This window comes from Anser brachyrhynchus (genome assembly GCF_964034855.1).
Source record: "Anser brachyrhynchus genome assembly, chromosome: 2".
In the NCBI taxonomy this organism is placed as follows: domain Eukaryota; kingdom Metazoa; phylum Chordata; class Aves; order Anseriformes; family Anatidae; genus Anser; species Anser brachyrhynchus.
In genome coordinates this window covers 66,915,498-66,939,463 of record NC_137695.1, presented here as the reverse complement: position 1 = coordinate 66,939,463, position 23,966 = coordinate 66,915,498, and the positions used below count along the sequence as shown (strand labels likewise).

General features: G+C 40.1%; 2 protein-coding genes across 15 annotated transcripts in view; both read left to right on the top strand.

Moving 5' to 3' along the window:
- GLB1 (galactosidase beta 1) overlaps positions 1-23,966 on the top strand; it is a 96,353-nt gene that overhangs the window by 20,165 nt on the left and 52,222 nt on the right. For 13 of the 14 annotated variants that reach the window (XR_013946536.1, XR_013946537.1, XM_080580092.1 and 10 more), the window contains exons 5-15: positions 275-369; positions 1,627-1,807; positions 2,741-2,799; positions 3,701-3,822; positions 3,921-3,961; positions 4,445-4,557; positions 8,078-8,152; positions 13,300-13,389; positions 15,234-15,347; positions 16,467-16,598; positions 20,347-20,586. Coding sequence is in view for 12 of the 14 variants with exons in the window: in XM_080580092.1 (XP_080436218.1) it covers positions 275-369; positions 1,627-1,807; positions 2,741-2,799; positions 3,701-3,822; positions 3,921-3,961; positions 4,445-4,557; positions 8,078-8,152; positions 13,300-13,389; positions 15,234-15,347; positions 16,467-16,598; positions 20,347-20,586 (1,262 nt within the window). In the remaining 2 variants the exon portion in view is untranslated. Of the gene's footprint in view, positions 1-274; positions 370-1,626; positions 1,808-2,740; positions 2,800-3,700; positions 3,823-3,920; positions 3,962-4,444; positions 4,558-8,077; positions 8,153-13,299; positions 13,390-15,233; positions 15,348-16,466; positions 16,599-20,346; positions 20,587-23,129; positions 23,155-23,966 lie in introns of those variants that run through there. The other variant, XM_080580095.1, reaches the window with a different exon arrangement.
- LOC308189729 (C-C chemokine receptor type 8-like) overlaps positions 20,423-23,966 on the top strand; it is a 66,016-nt gene continuing 62,472 nt past the window's right edge. Inside the window, exon 1 of the mRNA XM_080580130.1 lies at positions 20,423-20,481. The gene's annotated coding sequence lies outside the window, so the exon portion shown is untranslated. The remainder of the gene's footprint in view (positions 20,482-23,966) is intronic.

Sequence of the window (23,966 nt, the reverse complement as noted above, 5' to 3'; positions counted from 1 at the left end):
TGTGATGACATTGAAGTCTTTCTGGTGATTTTCAAAGTTCATCAGTATTTAAATGTTTTATTATTTAGTAAACTGCACTGGAAGCTGACACTTTTAAACAAGTGTAAGAGCACATTAGTTCATTAAATGACGTTCTAAATACATTAAGTGTATCAGAAATTTATATTTATGCATTTTACTTGGTAAAAAGTACCTTTATACAATAAAACAACAACAACAAAAACACGTAAAGAAGTAGAAAAATAATGAACCATTTATACTTTCTGTATTACAGATTACCTGGCAGCAGTAGAGAAATGGATGAGTGTCCTTTTGCCAAAGATGAAGCCTCACCTCTATCAAAACGGAGGTCCAATCATCATGGTGCAGGTAAAAGGGGATTTATGAAAATCAAATAAACCCGAGCAGCACAGATGCTTATATTGTTCTTGTGGATGTTCCATGGGTATTGGGTAGTAATGTACACAGAAGTTCCTTAGCAGCTTCAGGTAGCTGCAAGAATCAGTGGAGTCCCTTATCGTGAAGAACTGAATGCACTGTCTGCAGAATTCAGAGTGCACTTGTCTGCTCTGTCAAAGTTGCTTCCCACAATTACAGAAAGCCGTAGAGGAAACTCGTGGAGTTTTTTAGATGTGATTCTTAATCCAGTTCTCACGTAAGGCCAAAATATATTAGTTACGTGAAACCATCTGACAGGAGGGCTTGCTGCAGATAGAAGCAAAACCAGTATGAAATAAGCCTAAAACTTGTTACAAGAACAGTTTCAAAATTTAGGCTTTTCAGTTCTTAGCACATAACTTGAGCTGTAAATGTTTCAGGACACAGTGCTGTGCATTCGAGGTGGATAGTTTCTTTTAAACTACTAGGTAGGTGGTAGTATTTTTCCATTTTCTTAGCATTTGGCCATAGCAAAAGCTCTGTGATTCTTATTTTAAACTCCCTGTCTTGCTTGAATATGATAGGAGACTCTTCTTAAAAATTTTTCCAAGATGATTGTTCTTTAATAATGTGTTATCTCTATTCAGCGAAAGCACTGAGTTAGAAATAAGATGTTTATAACAGGAGTTTCAGAAATAGCATTCAGGTGTGTGTGGCATTGGATCTGGAGCTTGAAAGGCAATCCCCTTAAGAAAGGGACAGGATATGTACTTCTCATTAGCAGCAGGGTTGTCTCTTTCCCCTCGGTCTTTTGAGTCTGTTGCAGAGCTTTATTCATATATCTCTGCTCTGGAAGTCCAGTTCCACTGCAGTTCTGATCATGTTATATGACCTGTTCTATGCTTTTATTGCTCTCTTTGGGAGGTAGGTCATAGCTCTTCATTTTGAATAGGGACTATGTTTTGATTACTGTTGCGAAGTAGTTAGGGTAGATATTTTATGTGGAGTTGAAGGCTGATTTTGTAGGAAAATTACCCCCACACAGTGACTGCTGCAGTGTAAGATACAGGTGAGATGAATGAGTGCCTACAAGTGGTCCCTTTTGTTATTCTTCAGGTCTGGAATTCAAGTGGCATTTTCAGCATTGCTATCAAAGGAAGAGGAGGGGTAGATTTGGACTTCCCTTTTTCGGAGTTGGATGCAGACTGGAATTGGCTACTGCTTTACTGACTTGCTTTCTCTGTGCAGGTAGAGAATGAGTATGGAAGCTACTTTGCTTGCGACTACGATTATCTGCGTTCTCTTCAGAAACTCTTTCGCCAGCATCTTGGGGATGAGGTGGTACTGTTCACAACTGATGGTGCAAGCCAGCTTTACTTGAGATGTGGAGCTCTTCAGGGTTTTTACGCAACAGTGGACTTTGCCCCAGGTTGGAGAGAGCTGTTTGTTACCAAAAAATTAATTAGAAATGTGCACACTGCGATAATTTGCAGTGATACAGGCCTGAAGAATGGCCAGGCAACCGTAGTGTGTTCAGAAAGTGCCCGTTTGATAGAACAGGAGAGCGAATGCTGTGAACATTCATATACTGCACAGACTTGACAAAATAGGCTTAAGGCACAAGAAACAAACCCCAAGATAGGTTTTTTCTTTTTTTTTTGTCTTGTGGCTTCTAATGTGCATTATTCTCTCTACAGTCAAAGATATATGTCTAGTAGGAATCCATTTTCTTATAAATGGATCGAAATTAAGAACTCCTTCATGTATGTCATTTATGAGATGATGAGCTGCTTATGGAAGTAATTTCCAGTCCCTGTGCTTGAGCCAGTAGGGTTGCTCAGAGGTGAAACTCCTCTTTACAGACTGCCTAGCTTTTGTTCTTCCCCATCATCTTGCTTCCACAAGCCCAGGCCTATAGTTTCCAATGTCTGAGTAGTAATTCTGTCACATCTCAGTTTTATGTTTCCAGGATGTCATTTCTGAGAAGAGCTGGGTTTTCAGAGGATGTGTCTTAAAAGCAGAGATGTGTGTGCGTGCTTGCATATGTCATAGATGATACAATAGAATGGCTGGGTTTGGAAGGGACCTTAAAGTTCCAACCCCCCTGTCATGGGCAGGGATGCCACCTGCTAAATCAGGTTGCCCAGGGCCTCATCATGTATGCATTTATGTATATATTTTAACTAAGTTCTGCAACTTGAGCACTAGAATCAAGTGTATAGATTCCTGTATTTTCTGAAGTAAGGTTCTTGTCTCTCTTTTTGCTAGATGTTGGAAGGGAGATGAGAAACCTATTTCAGTAAAATGAGGTCTGCAAAAGTCATGGATGTAGCAACTCAATCTTACTTCCATCTGTTTATAGGTGGCAATGTCACAGCAGCATTCTTAGCTCAAAGGAGCAGTGAACCTACAGGCCCTTTGGTATGTCTTTTCACTTAAATTCTTTTATCATTCCTAGTCTTAGTGGCTAATAATAGAGGAGTTGGCAACAGTGGACAGTTTCTTAAGGACATACTTACAAAGATGTCATTTCCATGTCAGTCAGAAAAACTGAACTGAGGAGCTTATCTGTGTGTAGGTCAAATCCACATTAACTGCTGTTCTGCAAATATTAGTATAGTCTTAGAAGATACTAATTTTCAGTATTTTTCCTTGCTAAGACAAATGTTTACAAAGCAGCGGAAACAGTAAGTATGATTAGATGTGAGTTAGTCAGCTACATGTGTGGGTGGAAGTTAAAAGCCAAATTAAAAGGGCAGGTTAAAAGTTGCTTCCTGTTTTCAGCTACCCTAGAGTTTCTACACAAGCTATAATGGGATGTGAGATCACTGGAAGACATTTTGACAAAGGTAGAAGGCCTTTGAGGGTGCAAGCTTATTTCTGTGCTACGCAATTGTTTAGAACAGAGTTTCAGTGTTTGAAAGATTTATTTTATGTTACATCTGGTCTACATATATTAATCGAAAGAGAATGTATTCCTTCCATCATTTATTTTTGTGCCAAACATCTGAGCTTAGCGTTTAGCATCAACACGTTCAGTTTGATGGGTTCTAAGGAAATGCATACTCTCTGGTACTTAAGCAATCATTTTCAAAGTGTACACATAAAATTATTTAAACAATTCTCTATTATCTTTGAGTTATCTTCTGGAAAGGACTGATTTTAATATATACTCTGCTATATTTATTGTAATTTTAAAATGTCTAAAATGAGTCAAGGTACCTTTTTCCTTCCTTTACAGTTAGTAACCTAAGTCACATTGTGTTCTGTTCTTGTTTCCTCTTCATGTTTTCCCTTCCTTTTTTGCCCTTCCTCCTTTCAGGTTAATTCTGAGTTTTATACTGGATGGTTGGATCACTGGGGGCACCGTCATTCTGTTGTGCCTGCACAAACCATAGCTAAAACACTTAATGAAATCCTGGCATGTGGTGCTAATGTTAACCTGTAAGTGTGTGTTCAGTAGATGATAATTTGGGGGGAGATTTTTTTTCCCAATTCAGCACAACCTGATTTAATTGGATGGCTTTTTTGTTTGTTTTTAGGTACATGTTTATAGGTGGAACTAACTTTGCCTATTGGAATGGTAAGAAATAATTTAAATGATTCTGATGATATAGGGGAACTGCTTATGTGTTAGATAGTAAAAGAATAAGCTATGCCTGCTTTCACATGGCAAAAGATGACTGCATTAGCAGTTCTCTGTCTATTGCCAGTACGTTCTACTAAACTGGCATGGTATTTACCTTTGCAAAGGGTACTTCTGCTTTACTCAATACTGTGAAACTCTTGAAAGGTGGATACATTTGTTTCTCTCCAGAATATTTCTGAAGCCCGTGTAACGCAGCAGTGTGAGCTCAGAAGGATGTTGTCTTCCACAGGGAATATATTCTTTATGCTGAATCCCAAGTGCCAAGGTCTACTTTGAATCTAAAAATGTAGTACAGTCCAGTTGTGACTGGAGAGAATTCTGAAAGTTGAACCGCTTGGAGAGAGAAAACAACAACAAAAAAAAACCAACCACAATTCTTTCACCATTTTTATTGCTTTTTTTCCCCACCTCTCTTAGGTGCCAATATGCCTTATATGCCACAGCCCACTAGTTATGACTATGATGCTCCACTGAGTGAAGCAGGGGATCTGACTGAAAAATATTTTGCCTTGAGGGAAGTCATTGGTATGGTGAGTGTCCCTAGGATATGTTTAGAATGGTTCTTTGAAATAGAATGGTTCTTTGAAACATTCTGGGTGTACTGCAAACTCTTGCTCTTGTGTTGTTTTAATTTGCTTCTGGATTTACTGTTCTCTGTAGGTAAAGGAAGTAAATTGGCACAAGGTGGTTAGGCCAACTCAACTGTTTGTTGTTTAAAAAAAAAGTGGGGGGGGAGATCTTGTACCTCTCTGGTTGTACCTCTACTGTCCTAAAGGCTCCCTCCTTTTCAGAGGAAGGGATCCAGTTGCAAGTCTGACACTGAAATGATTCAACTCTGCTTTTTTGCTGGGTTTGCATTCTTTCAATTTGAGATCAGTAAGCTGATTTGCCTTACTTGATCAGATGAGAACCAGTGATGGCAGAAGGGGAGCAGAGGGAGACAGGAAGCATATGTCTGAGAGTAGAGATGGAGGAGAAGTGAGCAGGGCTTTTCCCTTGCAGCATTGATCAGGCACTGAGCTCAGGCTGGTCACTTGGTGTCAGCCTGGTAGTGCTGCAGCTTTGATCTTTGGCTGCCTGTCATATGCTTCACGTTGTGTTTCTGTGTCTCTATAAGAAGGAGCATGCTTATCCAAATGAACACATCTTGCTTTTGTGATGCCACAAATGATAGATCATGGGTGGTACCAACTTTGCTGTAAAAATGCTTTGAAGTGGGTGGTATTTCTACAAACTGGAGTTTGAAGTGAAATATGGAAATTGTATCTGGATTTTGAATAGACTTGCATTGAACACCGTTCAGATAAGGCTTAAAAAAAGTCCCTGGGAATCTCAAGGCTAACTCTTTTTGCCCTTTTGCAGGTCAAAAACATTCATGTGCACTAGGAGATACTCTTTTGGTGGGAGTAGGTCTCCTGAAATTGTTACCCTGTTTCTAGGGTAAAGCATACCTTTATCTCCCTACCTGTAGAAGGCCTGTGGTGGAGTATTTTCTACCATGTCTCCATTATCCCTAAGCTTTCCATTCATGGGGTAATTTTGAGAGCCTTTCAAGGGGAACATACTGTCTTGACGCAGCTTTTCTCAAGAGAAGAATTCCCAAACTTCCTGTTTTTGAGTTGTTTTCTTCAAGGCAAGATCCCTATCAGAAATTTAAGTAGTGTTCTAGTGCAATGAGATAGCTTTGATAAGATCCGAAGCGTTAAGTGTAAACTAAGGTGTGTTGGGTCATGGTACAGCTTTTTTGGTGTGGTTTCTTTATCTTTTAACCTTCAATATCCATAGGATCTTGGTGAAGCTTTCCTGTCTCTGCTGTGGCTTCTCAACCCATAATAAATAGTCTATCAACTCCGTAGTTTGAGGTGAAGCTGACAGAAGAAAATGAAGTTGCCTGTAACTAATCACTGCATTCAGAATGTTAGCTGTGCTACAAGACTAGCTCACTTTAATCTTCCTTAACTGTTTCTTTCGGGTAATAAATGTAATAAAGAAGAAGGCTTTCAATCTAAAAAAAAAAAAAAAAAACTATTTCAATTGCTGACAGCATTTTATAATTTTTACCATTTCGGCTGTAATTTTCTACTTTAGATTTCTTGTCTTGGGTGAATATAGTTTTTTTTTTTTTTTTTTTTAAGAAAACTGTTTTGATTATTTTCAAATAGAGAGAGGAAGAAGTAAACCTGTTACCAGAAATATCAGTCAGGCTTTCATCAGTTCATAGTTGAGATTTGGCATGAGGGCATTGGGAATTATACTGCTGTTATTTGTTTAAAAAAATAAAATAGAACAACTAAACAAAAAGTTGTCTTGGTGCAGAGGCAAGCTTTAGAGCATGAGTTTTGTGCTGGATATAACACGTCTAAGCCCAGCAAATTATACTTTATGAAAAACCTTTTGTTTTAACTTGAAAGTGTCCCTGTAGTAAATACAATAATAGATAGGAAGAGTAGGCATAAAGCAAGGAACAAATAGTGGGAGGAGAGGGAGAAGGGGACAGTATGAGAAGAAGGTAACAAGGGTGTAGGCTCAGAAAGGAGGGGACTGGGGTACATGTCAGAGAGTTCTTGTCTAAATTTGCCTCTGCTTAGAGGTGTCCAAGAAAGCGATGGTCATCCTTTGCCCCTCCTCTCTCTAGAAATGCAGTAAGCTGATCTCAGGTGGTTATTGCTAGAGTTGTAGGGCACGAAGTGAACACAAGTAGCCTGACAGTCAGAGTGCTTCCCTGTCAGGTTTTCAGGTTTCTGTGGGACTGACAGCTAGTTGTCTAGTCCAGGAGCAGAGGGAAGCTGGGGAGGTTTGCTCATGGGTTTGTGGAGCTGTGGGGGAGGCTATGGTTGCCTGCTGCTATAGGGTTTGGAGGCTTCAGGTCTCCTTGGACTTTTTTTTTTTTTTTTTTAAATCACTTCCATATTTTTGTTTCTGCAATAGCTTCCTGCTGGTCTAGCATGCTGAAACGGCCTGGCAAATAGGTCTGTTGATGCCTGGTGGTGGGGGAGAATATGTGAATACAGGCCAAGGGAAGGTGGGACCATATCTGCTGTCTAAGCTGATGTGGAGCTCTGCAGCCTGGAAAGCTGGTGGGGGCACCAGAACCTGGGATGAGAGGAGTGCATCAGATGGATACGTATGGGTGGGGTAAGAGGTGGTAAACTCCATAAACTGAGGCTGTCAAATGTATTGCTTGCCAATGCAGGATCCAGTACCAGGAGTATGGCAGCACAGAGGGGGTGTACTGGATGGGGTGAAGGCTGCAGCAGTTCAGTATGTCCCCTGAGGGCCCCTGGCAAGTGAAGCATAACTGAATGAATGGGTCTGTTTGACAAACTGGCTGTGGCTTATGTGGCATGTGAGGAGAGCAACTTGAAGCTGTTAAGACTGTCTTCATCTGAATTTTTCTACAGCCTCCTTTTTCTGTTTTCTGAGCTACTGGGGAGTAGAGGGTGCCCCAGCAGCCTGGTAGCTGCTAGCAAAGTTATTTTCTGCTGGCTGTGAGTTTTTCACAAGCAATTCTAAAAGAAACCAGCCCAGGCAGTAATGGGTTAGCAGGCATGTGTGCGCACGCTGTGCATGGAGTATAACACTGAAAAAAAGACATAAAGCTAGTAATTCCCTTATGGAAGTGCCACTAAAGGAAGATGGAAGGGTCAGATGGAAATATTGCCCTACAGACTTGGAAACGTTAACTCAAGCTCCCATTGACTTGGGGATGACTCGGGAAGGGCTGTAGGAGATGGTAATGCAAGCTGTAGCCACAGGAGGGCACCAAGAACACTGATTCTTTGCAGCTCCTTAACTATGCTGCTGTTTTTTTCTTTATGGTTACCTCTAGGTGAGTATTTACTAAAAAATTAGGCTTACTACGTGTGAACAAGTAAGGTGGATTTTTTTAAACTTACTTTTGAGGCTAGATGCAGGTGTAATCCACTAGTGAGATTATCTACTTCTAGCTAAAGTTCTACTTCTGTAAGTTGTAAAGTAGAAAGTGAGAATTCATTTAAAACATGTTCATATTTAAGTTTCATGTGCATTTTTTCCTCTTTCCCTTTCTAGTATAACCAGTTACCAGAAGGTCTTATCCCTCCAACAACATCCAAATTTGCATATGGGAAAGTTCACTTGCAAAAGGTAAATTAACATCTGTAATATGCAAAGTATGTCTTTCTGTAATGCTGCATGTTTGCTTATTTGCAAAAATTGTGTTTGAGAGTATCATGGCAGTCTCTAGATACTGTACAAAATAGGAAGGAAAACCTTGAAAACAAACTGTCAGGAAGGAGAGAACAGAGCTTGGGAATTAAAAATCATGCCCTTCCTGGAAAATGAATAGATATGTTATCTGAATATAAAAAGATAATTTTTACTTTATTCTGTATGTACATGAAGTTTTACTGAACTGAAATGAATATATTCGTAACATAAGAAAATCATAGTTGTCTGAAAACTCTTGTATGTAAAGTAGCTGGGGGAACGGTAGCACAAGAGGTATGTTTCTGTAGCTAGAGATGACTCTAAGGGTGAATAAATGGGTAGGATCTATGTATCTTTTAGGTAAATACTTTGAATTGTATGGAACACTTTCAATACATTTGAAACTCTTGTCAATACAGTTTCTTGCAAGATCTGTGAAAATCTGTAGCTATTGAAAGAAATTAGTTTCCTGTCAAGGGAAAAGTGTGCAGACCCCAATCTTGTTAATTCCCCCTCTGACAACACAGGTGTAACTGGTCAGCACATGAGTAGCTGGGATTTGTCCGTAGCACCATCAATTAGTGCTGTGAATGGTTCTGTGAAATATAGTTGACAACTAGTGTCCTGCAATGAGTGCAGAATGTGGTTTAGGGGATTGAAGAGACAAACAGGTATTAACTTGGCTTTATTCATTCTGCTGCTTGCAGTCTAGTTGTTTTGAGATGGTGGGTTACTGTGGTTGGTGTACTGGATACTGTATTTCATAACATTTTGATTTATATTTTGTACTGTTAATTTGACAGACACCATTTCAGTCAATGACATATCTGATCTGTTATGCGCTGCAGCTGAAATGTTGCAAAATTTGGTAGTGATAAGGCTTTACAGGCTTTTTCAAGTCATCCTACTCAAGTGGTGGGCAGGAATCATTTTTTTGTAAAAATGATTCACCAGTGAAGCTGACACAGATCTATATCATTTTCAACTACCTCTGAGTATCTTCAGACCTTTTAGGCCAGGGTTGCCGTATGAGGTTTCACTGAACTGGCTTATATTTGGTAGTGACTAATTATATGCTGTTATCTACGCACCCGCCACTTCTGCTGCTGTCGTGGGTTGCAGACACTTGGGAGCCTTGCAATTAGATGTTGACTCTCTGTTTTCTCACGGATTATGACATTCAGATAGGGCTGTCCAATTTCACAGGAAAGACTTTCTCTTTCCTGCCTTCAGGAACAGAAAGCTGCAGGGCAGCTGGGTCAGAAATCTGCCTTAAAAAGGAGAAGCCAGGACAAATGACTTACACAAATATCACTGCTTTGACCTGGCTCTCACACTGGAAACCCTGTCACCTACTACACTTCCTGATTTTTTTGAGGAGAAGTGTGTTACTCTGTACCCACCAGTCCTAGGAAGCAAGATGGCATCTCTAAACTCACAGGTGTGAGGTTCCTATCATTGTCTGTGCATATATTGCCATCTGTACCAAAAGCTTCTAGAATTGTATAATGGGAAGAAAGCTGTTTTCTGCTCTGCAAACCCACTGTTTAACTGCAGCTGCTGTTTACTGCTCTGTTTGGTTAAACTGCAACATGGAACAAACCTCAAATCACAGAGGGTTTGTACTGTCTTGGTCAAAGTTCTCCTCTCAACTCCGTGACGCATTCTCACCGCTGCTGTGACAAGATCCGATATACCTTGTTGTCTGAAGAAGCATGAATGTGTCAGAGGGGGAATATTCAAATATTCATGCTGCTTGGGTGTCCCTTCCAAATCAAGATATTCTATGATTCTATAATAGCAATCTTTCCAGCCGTATTGTTATAACAGTGCTATAACAGGCACTATGTGAAAGTTTTGTTGTACAGTAAGGGTTCAGCAGTTAGTCTGCTATGCAAAGGGTCAAATCCACTGCTGTGAACCACCTCCTGTGATCCTTTTGCATAAAGGAAGAGGGAATGGAGACTCATGAAACCAGAGGAGGCTGCTCTCTAAATTTTTCCACCAGATATTCTGTGACAATTCAGTACCTGATCACCTGTTTAAGACATGTACTTGAGGAAAAGAGATCTTTGCCCATAGCCATCTAACTGATTTTTAGAGCTTTGCCATTCCCTGATCAGGCAGGTGTTCATCTAGAGCTACTGAATGATTTTAAAGAATTATCTTGGAGGTAATAAAATCCATTAAGAGATGTCTGGGGACGATGGCATTGCTATGGAAGAGGACAGGAAAGCAGGCAATGAGGAAAAAGCTTGTTGTAGAGATGGAAAAGAAGTGTTGAAGGTGAGGAATGAACGCAGGCAAAGGAAGAATGGCAGTAGATGTGCTCAAGAAATGTGAGCAAGAAGATGGGGTTTAAGACCCGGAACGTGGGGAGCATTCTTTCTGTAGGCAAATTGAGTCATAGTTAAGCTGAGGCAGGGGAGGTTTAGGCTGGGCAGCAGGAAGAGGTTCTTCACTGAGAGGGTGGTTGCACACTGGAACAGGCTCCCAGTGAAGTAGTCACTGCACCAAGCCTGTCTGAATTTAAGAAGAGATTGGACTGTGCACTTAGTCACATAGTCTAAGCTTTTGGGTAGACCTATGTGGTGCCAGGAGTTGGACTTGATGATCCTTATGGGTCCCTTCCAACTCGGGATATTCTGTGATTCTATGATTCTATGATCTGCAGTGTGTCTGGTGGCAGTGCAGGCTTGTGAGCAGGTGGTTGCTTCCGGTCACCATTTGGTGGGCACTAAGGAGTGCTTGGTTACAAGGAAATGCCTGCCCCAGCAGTGCAGCCTACTAACTTGTAGATTCTGGAGTTGTACGTGGTTCCTGGACTGTGGGGAGCTCAGGCAATACCAAACACCAGGATAGCAGGCAGCAGAGATGTTTGAGCTGGGGGCAGAGTTGAAGGGTAGAAATGGGTTAAGCAAACAGGATGCTGCTGGTTGGAGCTATTTTTTTGGAGTTTCTTTTTTCATATTTAGTCTTTCACTTTGAAGACCTTCCTCTGGAGGTTCCGAAAGTGTTACTGTCATTTGTTAGTCATCTGTTGGTGGGGTTTTTGTGTTTTGTTTTTGTTTTTACAGGTCATTTTTAAAAATTCTTGACAGTATTTGTAATTTTTTAAATTTACTATTTCTGTTGTGATACGGATTATCCACTAAGTAGCAATCATTAGGAACCTGCAGTAAAACCAGATCTTGCTTTTTTTCTGTACAGAACACTTAAGAGTGATAAAGTGAATAAAAGTAATCCATTAAAGTTGCAAAGAAACGACTTTCTACCAACCCAGTATGTAAATGAATCATATGTGGTCTACCTATGTGAAAAACAGAAGCCCCCTTGATAGCGGGATCTTAAAAGAAAGTGAGGCAGACACCTTAACAAGCTAATAGTCAGTTCAGCAAGGCAAAAAGCAGCACTTATTGCCAGTTAGTAGGTCATTCAGGTGACCGTGTGCAAGTTAACATCACTTATGTTCATTTTAATTTCATTGTCTGCCTGGGGTCTAGACTATGAATGTTCATAGGGTTTTTGCTTGGTTCTATCTTATCAGCTCCGTCAGTGTCTCTGCAAAGATAACCATCTCTTTAAAGATGCCATCGATTCCATCTCCTGTGGCCTACTGGGTCCCGCATTACAGTTTAACATTGCAAATGCTGAGCATTTGGGGAATTTTACTCTTTGAAAACTGATTGTTATTTTAAGTAAAGCGCTTAAGATGAAAACAGAGGAGCAAGCTACTTTTCATCAAAAATTTGGAAGCTATCATTTGTCTGACAGTCTTTTGCCATGGTGAAGGTGCTTAGCTATGGGCTAGCGAAGGAGATCCAACCTCCAGGAATCGATGGCGTTACCCTATTACCCTTTATGTGCTTATGGCTGCCTCCTGCTTTCTTGTTCCTAATTAAAGCTGAGATAAGCTCACTTCAAAAGTCCATTTAGATCTATGTGCATATACTGAAGAAATAATTTCATGTACATGGGTGATTCAGGATGACTTCTGTTGCATATGGAAGGATTTTACACAAAATAGTGTATATTTTAATATTTCACCAGTGCGTATTTTCATATATCCTGTGCAAAAATTTAATAGTTCTGATATTGAAGTAACCTAAGAAGTTTGTAGAATATTCAGTTTTTCATTATTTTAAATGCCTGATTATTTTTTTTTAATTTTGTTGTTGTTGTTTTATAAGTAATTGAAAGCAAATCTGCATTTGGGAAATGTTTTGAATACTTAATCTGTAATTAACACTGAAAAGTGACAATATTTATGGTGAAACAAACTGAGATCTTGTTTAAAACATGAATACAAATGGCTTTTTGAGTTTGTAAGATACTAGGCATATTGTGTGCATCTTAACTAACATATCAAATGAATAGTGGACTTTGAGAAAGAATTGTAGGTGAGTTGAAAACTTCTATAATCAAAAAAGGAAATTGCAGATGGCAACAAAAGGCAATGTAATTGTACATATGTAAATCCTTATTCAGCAAGGTATTTAAGCATGTGACTAGCCTATACCTTGCTGCCAGTCTCAATAAACTCAAACCATCTACTCATATACTAAATTACAGCCTTAGGGTTTCTAAAATCATTTAAGACTAAATAGAGTAAATTCAGCATGGATAACTATTGATGGAACCAAATTCTATTTCTAATTATCTCAGAATGATTCTAGAGTAACTTGCTGGAAATCAGTGGTACTTTCCTTAGCTTAATGTAAGTATAATGGAGTAAAAAATCAATAATGTAGTTGTTTCTTATTAGTTGTCCAGAGTTATAGTGTTTGCCTATAGAATGTTACTGAGAAACTCACAGGTTAGTTCTCATTAAATAATGAGTCACTTTTACGAATGCATAGAAAATTTAAAGGGCCTGGATTTTTAAAACATTCCTCTGTACATTGTTTTCTTTCAGATTTCATCTGTTCTTTGTACTGTCTTGTATTAGTAATGTGCCTGTAAAGGTGATGTAAGGGCTTAGGATTTCTTTGCTTTCCTATTGGAGAGATGTAGCTATCTGGCAAGGTGTTATATTTAGAATGAATTTCACTGACTTTCATGTATCTGCTTTTTATGTGCTGCAGGTGGGCACTGTGGTGGAGTTTCTTGACAGGTTGTCACCTGCTGGACCAGTGAAAAGCACTTTCCCACTAACCTTTGTTCAGCTAAAGCAGGTAAGGATTCCTTTGGTAGGCAATTTGCAGCCATTTTGTCAAATTTAGCTGAACAACCCTCTGTGGAATGGCTCCTCATATGTCCAGTGTCTTATGCCTTATCTCAGCACAGGAAGTAATAGTGTTTTAAAGGTGTTCAGGATTTTTGAACAGGAGACCTCTCCATATTTGTCAGTGCTCTTGTTTTGCAACTAAGGTTTTCCTCTTTTCATGAATGTAGATATATATGGTGTCCAGGCTTTCTCCTTTATCTGTCTTCTCTCTGAACTACTCATTTTCATGTTTGTGAGATCTTTTTTTCCCTTGTACTACCTTTTTCTTCAGTATTTTTTCCTTTTTTCCCTCTTTTCCCCTCTCTTCCTCTATCAGAATGAGAACAATGGCTGAAGCACTGCTTTCTTCATGCAGGTCAGGGAGCCTGGAGTTGTCAAATGTAATCCATTTGACACTTCTGTGGGCCCTCTACTTATTTTTAATCTTTTTCTTTTAGTAAAAGTATGGTGGGTCAAGGGAATGTGATAAGGGAACGACCTGTGGAATTGCAAACCCCTGCCAAAGGCATTCACCCCACTAGCTGAGATAGGAAATTTTTTTTTGTATTTTCCTATGGCTTCTGCTGACTCCCGTTCTCTCCTCTGTTCTCTGTCTTGCTGCATCAGTTTCCCTGTCAATTTTGATGACTTCCTCAGAGTAAAAGATGTTTCCCTTGCTGCTGAGTGACTCTGTTTTTCCACTAAGTGTATATGGCTCCCTGATCACTTCTGTACTGAATATAACAGAGAATGGAGTATCGGTGCTGATTGTCTGCAGCTGTAATAAACTATGGAGAGAATGTGATGATGGTAGCTGGGGGAGGGAGAAAAGGGAGAGTATGCAGTTCAGCAGGTGCCTATGACATTTTCTAAGGCATTAGTCAAGTAAGGATTCAAAGCTTGTATTTTTCCCTTCCAAGCCATTAATAGAAGTGTGAGAGAAGCTGCAGCTAGTAGGACATATTAGCTGGATGTAATTTCTTGTGGGTTCTTCTCTCATCCTCTGCCCTTCCCGCTGTTACTACCCTGTTTAGGAAAACAGCTGAGATGGCAGCCAGTGGTGCTGCATAGGTTCTCTCCACTTACTTTCTTTTTTCTCATTTTTCTGGGCACCTTGTTACAAATGTAATGTAATTGTAGGAATTGTAGCGGACTGGAAATGGTTTACTCTCTCTTCTTCCTGCCATACTTTAATCCAGATAAATGGTTTTGTGGCTACTGACAATGCGATTGTTTCTTGGTTTTAATTTGTTTCACTTTTGTGCTGAGAAAAAATATCTAACAACTGATACTTTTTTCTTTACTGATGGGGGGAACCTGATGAAAAAATACTCTGAAATGTTCCTGATGTAAAGCAGATAGTTTGTGAAATAAACAATATCGAACTGATGAATATGTCAGTTGACAAGTGCACTTTGAATTTTCTTATACAAAATCAGTTATGAAGGGATTTTCCAAATATTTTAATCAATTTTAATGAAGAAATGATGCTGTCAGTCATTAACTTCTGTTTTTATTGAGGAAATGCCTTTGCAGCCAAGACCCTTGTCTTTTAAAGTTATGTAAATGTACTGATGAAACAAGTTTAAAAAAAAAAAAAGGAAACTGTGGAATTTACACCCATTGCTTAAAGGTCAAAGTGAACTCTAATCTGAAGCTGCTATCTCTGATAGATGCTATCTGAAGTGAATGAAAGTTGATGTTTCAATCTGAGTGTGTAGGCAGGAATGTGGGATATATCTAATTCTTGACCTGAACTGAAGCTGCAGAATAACTTGGTTCATTAATCTGGGGATTTTTTTCTTTTCTTAGTATTTTGGGTTTGTACTGTACAGAACTAAGCTTCCAAAAAACTGTACGGAGCCAACACAACTGTCTTCACCTTTAAATGGAGTCCATGATCGTGCATATGTTTCCGTGGATGGGGTAAACATTGTTTGCTGGTATACATTTTTGCCACGAATGGCCTTCATGAGATAGATGAATACAATCTGCCTTTTTTCTCTTTTCTACATCTTAACAAAAACAAATTTATTAAATAAAATTATTTAATAAGATGAAAGAAGTATAGAAGTATACTGTAGATTTGTACTAAATGTTCCTAATATTTCAGGAAATATGAGTATTTATCTGTCTCTTCTAAGGAACGTGTAATTGTTTCCACTTTTGAGATGTGAATGTTTATATAAATTCATGACTTCATTGAAAAAATAGCTAGAAGAAGAGGGCTTGCTTGCAGGCTTTTGAACTGCAGTAATGATATATACACTTAATGGCTATCTACAGTGTTTTTATGGATGTTTTACTTCCCCCCCCCCCCTTGGAGGGGGGAAGGGAGCTGGGGGGAGTAGAAGCCCTAACATACATCTTATGTTATGAAAATGGCTTCTGATCACAAGTTTTATATAGAAAAAAAAAAGTATATTGTACAGGATATAAACTTTGCCTTTCTTTCCTTAAATAGCATTTTGTTCTTGCTTAATAAGAATTAATAGTAATTCATGGACTTTGATAGTCCATTTTTTAATTATTCTTTGATCAGTGCTGATTGTCATCACCATTGTGGCCATGTCAAGTTCTTTGTTCCTAATGTTGTTAGAATGGGAACAAATAAAGTTAAATATTGATGTGAGTTTAAATGGAAGATGAATCATCTTTTTATCTCTGACACTTGCAAAATCTTTTTAGTTACCAGGTTAAATCTGTGAACTTTTTGTGAATCAGGTGCACCAAAAGCTACTAGAATTCTAAAAGTTGATTTAGTTAATTTAACTAAGGAAAGAGATGTCATCAGCTAGATGAATACAGCTGATGTGCCTAGTAGTATATCCAGTAGATGTACTGAAATAGAAATACTGACAAACCTGCTTTTTGTGTGATTGTGTATGTATGTATTTGCATACAAGAGGAGGAAAGGAAAATATATATTTTACTTTTGGTTGTTTGTTTCCTTTCTCTACTTTATCTTCATGTAAGTTGAAGAGACAAATGATGGGGTTTTGTTGGTTCAATGGCTATTTTCTTCTTTTGATGTAATTCATACAGGTTCTTCAAGGCATCCTTGAAAGGGATAAATCACTAATGATAAATATAACTGGGAAGGCTGGAGCAAATATGGATATCTTGGTAGAGAATATGGGCCGAGTCAACTATGGTAGATACAATAATGACTTCAAGGTAAGTAGAATCTATGAAGTAACTAGATAATTTTTTATGGGTTAAAAAACATGGGTTAGAAACAGCAAAAGGATCAGGATTACGCAGCTGTAACTTTACCTTAAAATATAACTCCTCACTAGTTTTCATGTGAGTTTTCTGGTCACAGAAATCAAAGTGGAATAAAAAACTTAGACATCTTTTTTGTTGGTTCACGTGTGTTGTTAGACAAAGTGTCACCCACAAGACTTTCAGGCTGAGTCTGAATCTGTAGCTAAAATTTTAAGGTATGCAAAGCTGTTTGGATAAGTTCAAAAATAGGCTGGAAATCAGTCTAGTCTTGGTCATATTTTGGGGCTTTTGACTCCTGAGGTAGTGCTTCTGTGTGTATTTGTGTATATTTACTTTTGTACCTCTTGCCATGTTCTATTCACTTGTCAGTAGTGTATTCTTGCAATATTTTCAGTTTGGCTAAGAGAGGCTGTCTTACAAGCACTTTACCATGCAACATTGCCAATTCAGGTTTGTACTGACCTGGAATTATCAGAAAGCTTATGAACACTTCCATGCTATGCTTTGGAACTATCAGTGCCCTGCCATTAGGGGCAATACCACTAAGGTAACACTAAGAAAGGCAGGAGCAAAAAGGAAGCTTATCTGGTTTTGGAATTAAAGGGGTCCCCAGTGCTGTGTGATGTTTTCTAATGAGGGGGAAGGGAGAGAACTATTACAGAGGCCAGTCTTGTGGTGTGTTTCTGCAGTGGTCAGTGCCATGGCATGCTATCTTTGTTAGTTTTTGATATTACGAGGTTGCAAATACTACCAAGTATGACAGAAAGCTTTCTCATTAAGATGAGAATTGCAGGCCCTTAACTGCAAGAACCTTTTGTGTAGACTCCCCTTGGATTTGACTTGACCTAAATTGATTTGGCAGTGTTCTTTCAGAAAGATGGTCAAATGTTTAATGACTAGAGATTTATTACTGGTGATTATGGTGCCTTTTGGTGCTGCAGTTGACAGCAGGTAAATTAGAAGCTCCTGTTTCCTCTCAGACTTGTCCAAAGTATTACTTGGTTTGTTTGAATGCAGCATCACAGGAATGATGTATGCTGACCTGTACTATTTAGTTATTAGTTAAGCGCACATGTGCTGTGAGGAAGTAGGACTTTTAAAGTTATAAGCAGGGGGAAAAAAGTAAAATCAAGTGTGTATGAATTTTTCTGAGCCTTGCTGATGAGGTCACAAACTCTGGTTGAGTTTGGTCATTTTGCAGAATACAGTTTAGTCATAGAACATACATTGGTAAGTCTTACAAGATCACCGTTAGGCAGAATTGACTGTTTTCACACTTGTGTTTTGCTGCCATGAGAAGGATGGGCCTGATTGCATTCTTAAAGAAGGTTGTATTGGTTATGATTAAGCAGCAGAGAAGAATTGAAGCTCGGGTTTGGTTTAAAGGGGACTAGTTGACCAGTTATCTTAGTGTGCTGTGATATGGATTTCTAGGTGTATCTCCAGTTATTCTAAGACTCCGGTCAAGGCAAAGCAATATAACTTTTAGGATGTATAAAAGTCTGTGAATTAAAAGTATGAGCAACTGTTTTCTGTGGCATATAAATTCAGTGGGTAGCAGTAGTGCCAACTCTGTTCATACTGTCTTTTCAAGGATCCTTACTCTTTTTATGAGTGGCAAGAGAGGGCAGCTAGTTCCCCAGTGTTCTGCCTTTATATATAGGCAGCAGAAATGTGTTTATTTAATAATCAGGCCAGGTGATAAGGAAATCTATGTGCTTACTGATAAACTATGGTAACAGAATAAAGGGTTAAAGGTTGGAGTAAGGAGGTGCTCAGTGCTGTTGTGATTGAGTTTCAATTTACACAAACCAGGATTTCAACCTTTTAAAGGCTGAGTAAAAAAGACTGAGTAAAAGCAAATTTAGTAGACACATTGTGAGAAGACACAGTGAGAACAATCCTCTGAAAGCTCGAGCCTTTCACACAGAAGAGGGAGACTTTCTCCACATAGCTTTGGAAACTGTACTTTGCTTTTTCCCATAGACTCCCTCACCCTGTTTCTTAAGGCAGGTGTTTTTTGTGTTGATTTTGAAAACGGGGAATAGTTGTGCATAGGTTATTCGTTATTCTGTGACTTCATAAATAACTTCATATATAACATCAGGGAAGAGGTTTCCATTTGAAGCCTTACAGAAGCCTTGCACTTTCAAGAAAATCTGAATTTTGTTCAGCTGCTTTTTCTTACTTTTTTTTTTTTTGAATTTGAAGTGGAACTAGTCATCTAGCTTTTGGGAAAGAATCTTAAGAGGGTTTTGGTTTTAAAACATCCTGCTGATCTAAGTGTCCTTAAAAGAAACAAAGGAAAGAAGAGTGTGTTTTCTGTTTTTCTTCTTTTTTTTTTTTTAATATGCTCACTGCCACCTATATCTTTGTTTTACTTGGCAAATTCATGTCCATATCTGGACTATTGCGTATGCGTTTTTACACAGACCAAAGTAAGAGTGCTTGTAGGCACTTCATTTCATTCAAAAATTACACCATACATAACACTTGAAGATGGGTTTAGGGAGGCAGGTTGCAAAGTTTTGGCTAAAGCTATGCTGCAATACTTCAGCTGATTGTCAGACAAAGTAAAGTCTAGGTTGAAGAGAAGTTTTGCTGTTTAACTCTGTGCAGATAATTTATTTTGATATAAGAAAAATAAGTTATGAAGTGGCCATCGAGGTAAAGGAATAGAGAACATATTAGTGTATCTACTGATGTCTAGGCTTGTGGAGTCAGTGTAATGCTTAGTAGATATCAGAACAGATATACTATTTACTATAAGCCCTCCACAGCCATAGAAAATGTGGCTTTGCTTGTGACTTTGCTTTTAGAACTTCTTTTTCCTGTTCAACTTGTGGTATTTGCAACAGAACTTAAGTTGCACTTACAAACAGCTTTTATGCAGGGTCTACTCAGGAGATTATATGGATGTAGCGGTGTTGGTTTAAAATCAATTCCTTGCATTGCACTGAAACACAATTTTAGAAACCGTTACTGTAACGCAATTAGGAATTGAGTTCAGGAGAAACTTAATGTTCCTTTTACTATTCTTAAATCATGAATCTTACCTTGCCTTTGTACTCACTGTGTGAGTACCTTGGTGTTCTTCAAGGGTGCACATAGTTCCATAGAATTGAAACGGGTCTCTGTGGGCTTGAAGTTGACTGTAAGCTTAAAATATTTCACTGAATTGGGGTCATGAAGCATGCGCCTTGGTTTTGTGATTCTATATGTTAGCTGTAGAAGACCTGTAGGAAGTGAATACTGCTTTCTCTGCTATTGTGCAGGTTAATGTCTTGGGTTAGTGACTCAGTGTTACCAAATCTCTTGATGGTATCTCAAAACTTGAGCAATTTAATGCTTTTTCTGCTATTTATTAAGCCGTATGTTTTTGAATCATGTTCGTGTTAAAGCAAAATAGAAATCTTAAGTTAAATTAAAAAAAAAAAAGAAAAGGAATATCGGGCATTGATGAAAGCTTAAAACCGTGAAGAAGTGCAACGCTTTCGTAGAGAATAAATGAAATGCTTTATTCTTGAGCAAAGCTTATAACTTGGTGAAAACCAGATGCTTGTTTTTCCACACAGATTGGCAGCTGTTGGAAGTACTTTGATTCAAACATGCTTTTAGTCCTGACTGATTTATGGTTGCAGCTGAGTAACTTCAATAACATGAAGCTAATTATGTTGCATTTTTTTCTTCTTCCTAGGGTCTAGTTTCAAATTTAACTCTTGATCAAGATATACTTGTTGAATGGGAAATCTATCCTCTAGACATAGATGGAGCAGTGAACCATTCCATTCATGGCTACCCTGACCGACCAAAGAGATCTGTTGGCAATCCAGTGAGTTATGAAACACCTACTTTTTACACCGGTACACTTTTAATTCCTGGCGGGATTCCAGACTTGCCACAAGACACCTATGTCAACTTTCCTGGCTGGACAAAGGTACAAATTTTTGCTGTAAAAAGTTGAGGTCCACTCATAGAGAGATACTGAAAGTTCTATGGAAGGTCAAAATCCACCTCTCTTAGGCTGGATAGAAGGAGGTTATAATGGCAGGGTGAGCCAAGTACATTTAAATGACTAGGAAATGTATTCCTTGGTAGAAGTAAATCTGGAGATAAACCATTAAGAAGAGTGAAATTTATAATCCAAAGGCACATCGTATTGGTCTAGGAAGGGGAGAATCACAAAAAAAACCCTGTAGTTTTTCCTAGAGTGAGAAAGATCAACTGTCAGACTTCACAGAAATGCTGCATTTAGTGGTAGGGTTTTGGATTTTTTTGTCTCAATGTGTTGTATAAACAGTTTTTGGAGGGATAGAATGAATTACATGCCTTGAGATGAAACAGTTTTTATTCTGGAGAAAGTGAGATGCTACAGGACACTTCCCTGATTACACTGATTAATTAAAAGTAACTAAGAACGTATTTTTGTTGCTGTGTGAGAAATATGGATCCTGTTACAAAGCACAGGGGGAGTTGGACACTGCTAGTAGCATGCCCGTAAGTATGGATCCAGACAATGTTACAGAATCACAGAATCATCTAGGTTGGAAGAGACCTCCAAGATCACCTAGTCCAACCTCTGACCTAACACTAACAAGTCCTCCACTAAACCATATCACTAAGCGCTACATCTAAACGTCTTTTAAAGACCTCCAGGGATGGTGACTCCACCACCTCCCTGGGCAGCCCATTCCAATGCCTAACAACCCTTTCAGTAAAGAAGTTCTTCCTAATATCCAACCTAAACCTCCCCTGGCGCAACTTTAGCCCATTCCCCCTCGTCCTGTCACCAGGCATGTGGGAGAACAGACCAACACCCACCACGCTACAGCCTCCTTTAAAGGTACCTATAGAGAACGATAAGGTTGCCCCTGAGCCTCCTCTTCTGCAGGCTGAACAACCCCAGCTCCCTCAGCCGCTGCTCGTAAGGCTTGTTCTCCAGACCCCTCACCAGCTTCATTGCCCTTCTCTGGACTCGCTCGAGCACCTCCATGTCCTTCTTGTAGTGAGGGGCCCAAAACTGAACACAGTACTCGAGGTGCAGCCTCACCAGAGCCGAGTAAAGGGGGACAATCACTTCCCTAGTCCTGCTGAACACACTGTTTCTTATACAAGCCAGGATGCTGTTGGCCTTCTTGGCCATCTGAGCACACTGCTGGCTCACATTCAGCCGACTATCAACCAATACTCCCAGGTCCTTCTCTGCCAGGCAGCTTTCCAACCACTCATCTCCCAGCCTGTAGTGCTGCTTGGGGTTGTTGTGCCCCAGGTGCAGGACCCGGCACTTGGCCTTGTTGAACTTCACACAGTTGGCCTCAGCCCATCGGTCCAGCCTATCCAGATCCTCCTGCAGAGCCTTCCTACCCTCAAGCAGATCGACACACGCACCTAACTTGGTTGTCGTCTGCAAACTTACTGAGGGTGCACTCAATCCCCTCATCCAGATCATCGATAAAGATATTAAAGAGAATCGGTCCTAGTACTGAGCCCTGGGGGACTCCACTAGTGACTGGCCTCCAACTGGATTTAACCCCATTCACCACGACTCTTTGGGCCCGACTACCCAGCCAGTTTCTAATCCAACGAAGCATACGCCAGTCCAAGCTAAGAGCAGCCAGTTTCTTGAGGAGAATGCTGTGGGAAACAGTGTCAAAAGCCTTACTGAAGTCAAGGTAGATCACATCCACAGCCTTCCCCTCATCCACGAAGCATGTCACTTTGTCATAGAAGGAGATCAGATTCGTCAAGCAGGACCTGCCTTTCATAAACCCATGCTGACTGGGCCTGATTGCCTGGTTGTCCTGCAAGTGCCACATGATGACACTCAAGATAATCTGCTCCATGAGCTTCCTTGGCACTGTGGTCAAACTAACAGGTCTATAGTTTCCCGGGTCTACCTTCCGGCCCTTCTTGTAGATGGGCATCACGTTTGCTAGCCACCAGTCGACTGGGACCTCCCCTGATAGCCAGGACTGCTGATAAATGATGGAAAGTGGCTTGGCCAGTTCTTCCGCCAGTTTTCTCAGTACCCTCGGGTGGATCCCATCCAGCCCCATCGACCTGTGTACATCTAAGTGCTGTAGCAGGTCGCCAACCATTTCCTTGTGGATTGTGAGGGCCACAATCTGCTCCCCATCCCCTTCCACCAGCTCAGGGTACTGGGTATCTAGAGAACAACTGGTCTTGCTGCTAAAGACTGAGACAAAGAAGGCATTAAGCACCTCAGCCTTTTCCTCATCTCTTGGCACTAAGTTTCCCCCCACATCCAGTAAAGGATGGAGATTCTCCTTAGTCCTCCTTTTTGTTAATGTATTTATAAAAACATTTTCTATTATCTTTAACGGCAGTAGCCAGATTGAGCTCCAGGTGAGCTTTGACCTTTCTAATTTTGTCCCTACACATCCTTACAACATCCTTATAATCCTTCTGAGTGGCCTGCCCTCTTTTCCAAAGATCATAAACCCTCTTTTTTTCCCTAAGCTCTAGGCACAACTTTCTGTTCAGCCAGGCCGGTCATCTTCTGCACCAGCTTGTCTTTGGGCACGTGGGGACAGACCACTCCTGAGCCATTAAGATTTCCTTCTTGAGGAGTGCCCAGCCTTCCTGGACTCCTCTGCCCTTCAGAACCGCCTCCCAAGGGACTCTGCCAACCAGTGTCCTGAACAGCTCAAAGTCTGCCCTCTGGAAGTCCAAGACAGCAGTTTTACTGGTCCCCCTCCTGACTTCGCCAAGAATAGAGAATTCTACCATTTTGTGGTCACTCTGCCCAAGACAGCTCCCGACCACCACATCTCCCACCAGTCCTTCTCTGTTTGTGAAGAGAAGGTCTAGCGGGGCACCTCCCCTGGTAGGCTCACTAACCAGCTGTGTCAGGAAACTATCTTCCACGTTCTCCAGAAACCTCCTAGACTGCTTCCTGTGAGCTGTTAATGCCTGTCTTCTGGAGTTTACCTGTAACTGGACTGAGTAGGTCAAATTGTGACTGACCAATCTCGTGGCCTTCTATGAAGGAGTGACTGTATCAGTTGACAAGGGAAGACCAACTAATGTCATCTACCTGGGCTTCTGTAAGGCCTTTGGCAGGGTCCCATGCAATGTCCTGATCTCCAGATTGGAGAAAGATGGATTTGAAGGGTGGGCCATTCAGTGGCTAAGGAATTGGCTGAAGGGCTGCAGCCAGAGAGTTGCCACCAGTTGCTGCCATGTCGAGGTAGAGCCCAGTGATAAGTGGTGTTCCTCAGGGGTCTGTCTTGGGACTGCTGCTGCTTAATATCATTACCAGTGACATAGACAGTGGGATTGAGTGCATCCTAAGCA